Here is an 8,253-nt window from a genome sequence, read left to right on the forward strand (position 1 = left end):
CAGGGGTTGTTCCTCTGTCCTGGTCCTATTAGATCTCTCAGCGGCTTTTGATATCATCGACCATGGTATCCTACTGCGGCGTCTCAGGGGGTTGGGAGTGGGAGGCACCGTTTTACGGTGATTCTCCTCCTATCTCCTGGGCCGTTCGCAGTCGGTGTTGACGGGAGGACAGAGATCCGCCCCGAGGTCTCTCATTTGTGGAGTTCCTCAGGGGTCAGTTCTCTCGCCCCTCCTGTTCAACATCTATATGAAGCCGTTGGGTGAGATCATTCGTGGTTCCGGGGTGGGGTATCATCAGTACGCTGATGATACCCAACTTTTTCTTTCCACCCCGAACCAACCCAGCGATGCCCTCGCCGTGATGTCCCGTTGCCTGGAGGTGGTCCGGGTCTGGATGGGGAGAAACAGGCTTCGTCTCAATCCCGCCAAGACTGAGTGGCTGTGCATATCGGCATCTCGGGCTAACCAGACTATTCCATCTCTAACGATGGGGGGTAAGGTGTTACCCCCCGTTGATAGGGCTTGCAACTTGGGCGTCCTCCTGGATTCACGACTCAATTTTGAAGACCATATAGGAGCCGTGACCAGGGGGGCTTTTGCCCAGGTTCGCCTGGTGCACCAGTTGCGACCCTATCTGGACCAAGATGCCCTACGCACAGTCACTCATGCGCTCGTGACCTCCCGTTTAGACTACTGCAACGCTCCCTACATGGGGCTGCCCTTGAGGACCACTCGGAGGCTTCAGCTGGTGCAGAATGCGGCCGCGCGAGTTGTGATGGGGGTCTCCCGATACTCCCATGTAACACCTCTACTCCACGAGCTGCATTGGCTCCCGGTTGCCCTCCGAGTGAGATTCAAGGTGCTGGTGATGACCTATAAAGCCCTAAATGGCTTGGGTCCGGGATATCTGAGGGAACACCTGCTGCCGGCATCAAGCTCCCTTCGTCCAGTGCGATCCCACAGGGAGGGTCTTCTCAGGGTGCCACCGGTAAGAGATTGCCAGCAGACAACACCCAGGGATAGGGCCTTCTCAGTGGGTGCACCTGCCCTTTGGAACCAGCTGCCAGTGGAGCTTAGGACTGCCCCCGACCTCGGTTCATTCCGCCGGGACATGAAGACCTGGCTCTTCGAGCTCTCTGGCCCAGGCTGAGAATTTTAATTTTAATTTTAACTGGGGTTTTACTTATTCAGGGACGAATATAATTTTTTTAAATTTGTTTTTAACTTTTGTATTTTTGCTTTTAATCACCCTGTAAACCGCCCTGAGTCCTTCGGGAAAGGGCGGTATATAAATGTAATAAAATAAAATAAATAAATAAAATAAATATTTCTACCATCATGCATGAGTATAATAGCACAAGGAATGATGCAACTGGGTATTCCCCGTATCAGTTGATGTTTGGCAGGGAAGCCTGCCTGCCTGTAGACATAGTCTTTGGCACCTCAATGGTTGAAAAATGGAAAGCTCGGACAGCTGCTGCTGGTTTTGGGCATGGCAGTTGTGAATCTGGCAGAAGGGGAAGGAGAAAGGGGGGTGGATGCTTGTTGTTGTCACCTGGGAGAGACCAGGTGAAGCCAAGGAGAGGGAGGGAGAGAGTAAGAAAGCTGAGTTTTATTGCTTTCTTTCACAGGAGGATATCCCGAGCGAAGGGGAGAGTGAGAAGACGGAAACTTTGCTGGGGTTTTAAATCCAGGTTTTAACTAGAAAGGAAAAGGAGGGGGGATTTGGCATAGAGAGACCTGAGACTATGAGTACCAACAGAAGAGAAGGGGAGCTGGTCGCTGCTGCTTCGGAGACCAGCGGCTGTCCGAATTTTGATCATCATCACCTGTGCAAGCTGTAGGCATGTGAGAAGCTGACTATCCTCACTTGTGCTTTCCATTGCTGCCTGGAGCCAGAGGGCCTCCTTCCCCATTTTCCTCAAGCGGCTACCACAAGCTATGATTGCCAGGGGGTTGATGAACATTGTCACACACTAACTGCCATGGCTAGGGGTTGGTCGTCTCTGTTCCTGTAAAACCCTTTGACGAGGAGAGCCTACCACCTCTTCATTCCTGCTAAAAAGGACATTCTACCAACACCCTGAGAGTGCGGCTGCTGAGCGAAACTAGAAAGGAAGTGGGGAGGGCTAGGAGGGTCTGGGCTTAGGTGGCCCCTGAGGGAGTTATGCTACACATGTAACAGAGCTAAGATTCCATCTGAATTCATTATTGAATGCATTAATGTGATTTGGATTTGAACTAACAGAATCAATTAAGAGATTCAATCTGATGCATGTGTGTGTACATGCTGAAAAGTCTTATCAGATCTTCAAACTGACAGAAAGACACCTGATATTATTCTAAAACTCAATTTGAAGATGTGATCCAAACTAATTATCTTGTAATTGAACTTATGAAGTGAAACATTACACTGCTTTATGGTTTCTCAGACCTAAGAAGCATCAAGTCTTCTTAAACCTATCGCAAATGACTTAAACCTATTGCAGACTTTTTCTGGAAAGGCAGCCGTTTGTAAAGTTTTCTTTCCCTTCTCCAACTGGAGGGGTTTCTAATTATTCACTCTCAACAAAGTTGGGCCACCTATACTCTCCATATGTTGACAAATGACAGGTTTCAGCACCCTCACCTTTAGTTGTGATTTGAGTCCCATCTTTTTGTTCTGATTTTATTTCATTACTGACATTAAAACCATCTTTAAAAAGAACTAAGAAGGAATAATCACTTCATTCCATTTGCTGTGTTGTTTTTAAAATGATTTTTCTCCCCGATGTTTTATTTTAAAAATGATTTAAGTTTGCACTTTTGTTTCTGGCTGTTTGAAGCAAGCAACTACCTCTTCGCACAATTCCCAATATTATGCATTGCTCCGTTAAATCAAAGCGATTAATTTGCAAGAAAAAAAACACAGGAAGAATATCCCAGTATACACACTCATTTACCCACCCACCCACACACACACAATCAGTATTCATTTCAAGAATTCTCAATTATGTGGCCCCAGTTATCATTAAGTTTCTGCACCAGGAAACAGTTCTCTGTATAATAGAGGAAATAACGGGTTGAGCTATTGACCTTCCATAAAAGAGCCCCAATTCAGGATCGGTCTCGTGGCTCCGACAGACACGGTCTGCCTCGACTCGCAACACGTGCCCTATGTTAACACGTCAACCTGAAGGGGGATGGGCAGCCCGATTCTTAGGAGACTTGCAACAACACATCCACGCGTCTAACAGAAACATTCCCCCCCCACACACACCTTTCCGGGCTTCCAATATTTCGAACGAAGGCGGCTGGCAGTTGCCAGCGAACGTTTAAAAACTGAGCCGTTGATACTTTTCTGCGGCACGTCGTGTGAACCCCCCCGTCCTTAGGAATAAGCGCTGATGTAGAGGATCGCGCAGCCCTGTTTACTCGAAACTAAGCTACCTTCCCGTTCCAAGAACAAGATTTAAACCACCACCCCCCCGCAAAAAAAAACAACCGCCGCCTTCCTCTTGAAACAACTAACGCGGGAAGTTGTATCCAGACTGTAAAGCTCCCCGAGACCCAAGCTCAGTTTGAAAGCGCCCGCAGAGGCATGGAGGTGGGCTCTCTTTCCCCACATCAGCTGCCCTTCTTCCCCAGCGCGCCCTCCCGCCATAAACTTCCCTCAAGGAGACAGCATAAGCCGAAGCGGCGGAAGGAGAGCGGAGTGAAAGGACAGCGGGGAGTAGCAGCTATACCGGCGGGAGGATGTCCAGCGCGGGTTTCTGCTTTGACTTTGGGCGGCGAAGACATTGTTTGCTCTGGAGCCGTCGCCGTCGTCGCCGCCGCCGCCGCCAACAGGGCAATCGCGAGTCCAGCACGGAAGACAGACTGGTAGGTTTGCTGACTCCAAGGCAAGACACTCCTCCTCCTCCTCCGTGTAGCTTCACTTGTCAACGTGGCTACTCCCCGTCGCTGCGCTGCGCACGGCTCTGTCGTCAGAGCTTGGGGTAAAGCAAGAGGAGGAGGAGGAACCTTACTCCTTCCTCTTCCTGCGCTTTTCGCAGCCAATGTGTGAGGAGTTTCCTTTAAAGACAAAAACAAAACATCGCGTTCAAATAAACTCAAGATTCTACACAAAATCCCCGATCACAAAAAGCACAATGTCAGTTTTAAGCTAAATTATTTTTCACCTAGTGTCACGAGTTGCCCAGTGGATTTCCTAGCAAGATTTCGCTCTCAAATAAACATTCTTCACAAAACCCACAGCTTACCCCCCCCAAAAAAGTTTTAAGCTAAATCATTTTACCCATGGAATACATATGCTTTAATATAGTGCATCAAAAACTTTAGATTTCGTTGGATTTTAAAATTCAAAACTAGAAACCAGGCGGGAACCCCCAAAACCCAATTGTTTTTTTTAAAAAACAACAACAACAACCCACCACCGGCAACTGCAAATACATAGGAGGCTTGGGAAATTGCCCGTCTTTTACTAAACTGGCTGAATTGTGAAAGAAAAATAGGAGTAGGGAATCTCGGGCAATTAAAATAATCAACAGCTGTTAGCAGTAGGCTTACATATGATATGTAAGAGCTTCCCAGTTCGACGAAAATATACTGCTCAAAAAAATAAAGGGAACACTTAAACAACACAATGTACTGTATTTAATAGTAGGATGTCTTATCTTGTGTTCCCTTTATTTTTTTTGAGCAGTATATATCTCATGGTGAGAAGAAAGAAGGCTGCTGAGTTTATATTATATTATATTTAATGGAATTAAAAAAATAAATTAAAAAATATCCCAGTACTGTCCCCTTTCCTGACGCGTTTTCCGGAATAGAAAAGTGGACTGAAGAGGCTATTTCTTTAAGGGAGCTTTTCTTTGTATTTAATGCACTTCCTACCTCTAAAAGGTAAAAAATAACTTTCCAACATAGGTTGTTCAACGACTTCTTGGAAAGCACCTTCAGTTCTGAAGAGCCTTGTGACGTTTAGATTGTGTTAAGAGTTCCTGCACCTTGCTTTGAAAGTACAGGTAATCCTCGACTTACAAAAGTTCATTTAGTGACCAAAGTTACAGTGGCACTGAAAAAGTGACTTATGACCGTTTTTCACACTTATGACGGTGGCCCATGCCCATGGCCACATGATCAAAATTCAGCTGCTTGGGAACTGGTTGATATTTATGATAGTTGCAGTGTCAGCTTTTGCCACCTTCTGACAAACCGTAGGAAAGCCAGCTTCACTTAACCATGTTGCTAACTTTGGCAAGAAAGGTCATCAAATGGGACAAAAACTCAGTTAAAAATGTCTCACTTAGCAACATAAATTTTGGGCTCAATTGTCATATGTTGAGGACTACCTATATTTACCATTTTGATAATAAAACCGCTTTGTTAAATGTGACAAAAGTGAACGATAAAGCCCCATACTTATAGTTTTACTAGCCACCCAGTTTTTTTGGTTAAGATGGACTGGCATATAAATTCTTTAAAATAAAAAATGAAATAAAAGATTGGGGTTGGAGGGAACGATTTGCTGGTTTTTGCTTGTTTGTAGTCTGTAAATAATTACTGTAGAAGGCAGTGTAATTGGTAACTGTTTAACCTACTATTGCATCTTAAACTGCTAATATGATAGGAGCTACAAAACTGTATTGGGCAAAAAAAAAATAAAGCCAAGATGTCACAGTAACCTGAACTTCAATATTATCGGTAGTTGTGCAACACTTTTACACTGAAATTGTCCTCTTTACATTTCTAAATCAGATATGATATGCCATGATGCTATACAATTCTGTGACAACGTATACCACCCTTTGGGATTTTCTGAATTTCTGTATATGAATTGTGCTTTATATAAAAGTATTCTGAAGAGAATAATAGGCCATTTATCAATCAGCTGAAGCATGAGTGGATAATGCAACAACATAAGGATTGCAGACATGTTAGCAAGTTTAGAAAAGGATATGTAAAGCTGTAAAGCATGGATTTCCAAACTTTTGGCTTGCCTAGGCCTCACTGAGTGAAGAGTTGTCTTAGGCTGCATATAAAATATATAATATTGTTAATATATATAAATAACCAACCTTTTAAAATATTTTTATTATGATCTTGTGGGGCCACATTACTAGCTGTCCATGGCTGCACACAGCCTGTGGCACGTGGGTTGGACATGCCTGTTGTAAACATTTTAAAATGGCCAAGTCAAAATCTAGACCTAAACGCCATCAAAATATTGTGGCAGGACCTGAAACAAAAGCAATTTGCCACAAAGAAATAAGCTGAAATTCCTATATAGTGATATAAAAATCTGATAATAAACTACAGAAGCATTTAGTGATAGTTACTGCAGCTAATGATGATACTACGTTGTTGACTAGGAGTAATTTTTCATATTTGTGTGATACATCTTTGTTTATAAAATGAAACTAGCACCTAATTTGGGTCTTAAATGTTTATTCCATGTCTCACAGATAAGATTCAGTAGCAAAGTTAATCAGAAATCCAGAAAAATCTTAAAAGAGATTAATCTTTTTGGACAGATACTATGCTGCTATACAATAAAGTATAGAAGTTACCTTCCAAGATCTTAGTTTGCAGAATGCAAGAATAGATGAAAGGAGAAAGCATCATCAGATGAAAGAGGATAGGGTTGATTCACCTGGTTAATGATTATGGAAGTGGAATTTTTTTGGTTTCTCCAGTGTGCTAGCAATTCTATATTTGGTCTTTTTATTAATATTTTTAATTCTGTATACTGCCTTGAATCTTTTTGATTTAGCACCCTTAACAAAAATGATTTTTAGAGGATTTGAAAATATTTAAACATACAAGCAATGATAGTTGTTAACAAATATTCTGTTAAAACCTCAAAGATTTCAAATGTGCTTAAAAACAAGCAAAAAACATTTCTAAAATAGGGATTTGAGGTTAAGAAGCCTTAAATATCTTGAAGGCAGCATAGTGTCATGGCTGGGTGGGATTAAGACCAGGTTCATGTTACACATTCAACAGTGAAAGATCTCTGACACTTTGGAACAATCAGTCTACCCTTTTTCACTGATCAAAGGAGGGTTATTGCCATCTTGAGCTTCTGGAAGATATGTGGTCTACAAATTATCAAATACATTTTCTTTGTAGATTTATAAAGACAATAAACCTGAATGATATATAGCAGGGGTCTTCAAACTTGGCCCTTTTATGAGGAGTTGAAGTCCACAAGTAATAAAAGGGCCAAGTTTGAAGACCCCTGATATATAGTTTAAACAGTAAAAGTTATTTTGTACAGTGAAATAAGAATGGCTAAGTGGGTACAACATTTTGAGTCTGAAATAGATTGTTTTGATCATTCTCAGTGTTTCAGGTTTGAAACAGCTGTTTTGAGTTTGAAATAAGGACAACTATTTAGACATGGGGCATTTTTGAAATGCTTGGGACTAACCATTTTGAGATTTAAAACTGGTTTTGCACTGGAAACATTTTAAACTCTTATATTTAACTCAGTCTACAGGTGAAGGCTTAGTAGTGAATTGTATTTTTTTCTGTTAGAGGAGTTTTCAGAGAGTTACTGCTTCTTGGTGATACCCTGTTGTATCATAGTTACACAATGTTATCCCAAATCTATTTTTGCCTTTATGTACGGCCTAAGGAGAATTTGGTAAGGCAGTGAATTCAGCTTGGTAATATTAGATGCTGGATGATCTTTTATCTCTTCCGTATGACTAAGTGTATTCCCTGAGTTTTATGAAAGTACAGTAAGATATCCCTGCCACCTTTGGCCACTCATTTTTGTAAATAAAATCCAAGTTGAAAATTTTATGAAGCATTGCCAGAGTTAACTGATGTTCTAAGCCAGGGGTGTCAAACTCAATTTCATTGAGGGCCGCATCAGCATTGTGGTTGCCCTCAAGGGGCCGGATGAGTATGGCCTGGGTGGGCGTGGCCTACTGGGTGGGCGTGGCTAGAGTGTGTATGGCCTACTGGGTGGACATGGCCAGCTCTACATCATTCGCATCAAGGGTGCCTATGGGGGCCTGGGCAGGAGTGGGACAGATCTGAGGGTCTCTGGCAGAAGGAAGGTCTCTGGGCCAGGGCCAAGGCAGTGGGAGCCGTTCCCTCACTGTTTCCAGGATGGCTTCGCGGGCCACATGAAACCACTTCGCGGGCCGGATCCGGCCCCCGGGCCTTGTGTTTGACATGTCTGTTCTAAGCATACCCAACAATGGTGTCCCTTGGCCCTTCTGTTGCTTAACTGACAAGACCTTAAGACTCAAAGTTTTA

The 8,253-nt window shown here is 43.1% G+C and overlaps 1 protein-coding gene across 1 annotated transcript in view; it reads right to left on the bottom strand.

The window, feature by feature from the left end:
- Positions 1-3,947, bottom strand: part of DAP (death associated protein) — a 44,153-nt gene extending 40,206 nt beyond the window's left edge. The window contains exon 1 of the mRNA XM_081326153.1: positions 3,726-3,947. Within this exon, the coding sequence (XP_081182279.1) occupies positions 3,726-3,780 (55 nt within the window). The 5' untranslated portion in view covers positions 3,781-3,947. The remainder of the gene's footprint in view (positions 1-3,725) is intronic.
- Between the last annotated feature and the right edge of the window lie 4,306 nt (positions 3,948-8,253).

This window comes from Vipera berus (assembly GCF_964194415.1).
Source record: "Vipera berus genome assembly, chromosome: 3".
NCBI classification, from domain to species: Eukaryota; Metazoa; Chordata; class Lepidosauria; order Squamata; family Viperidae; genus Vipera; species Vipera berus.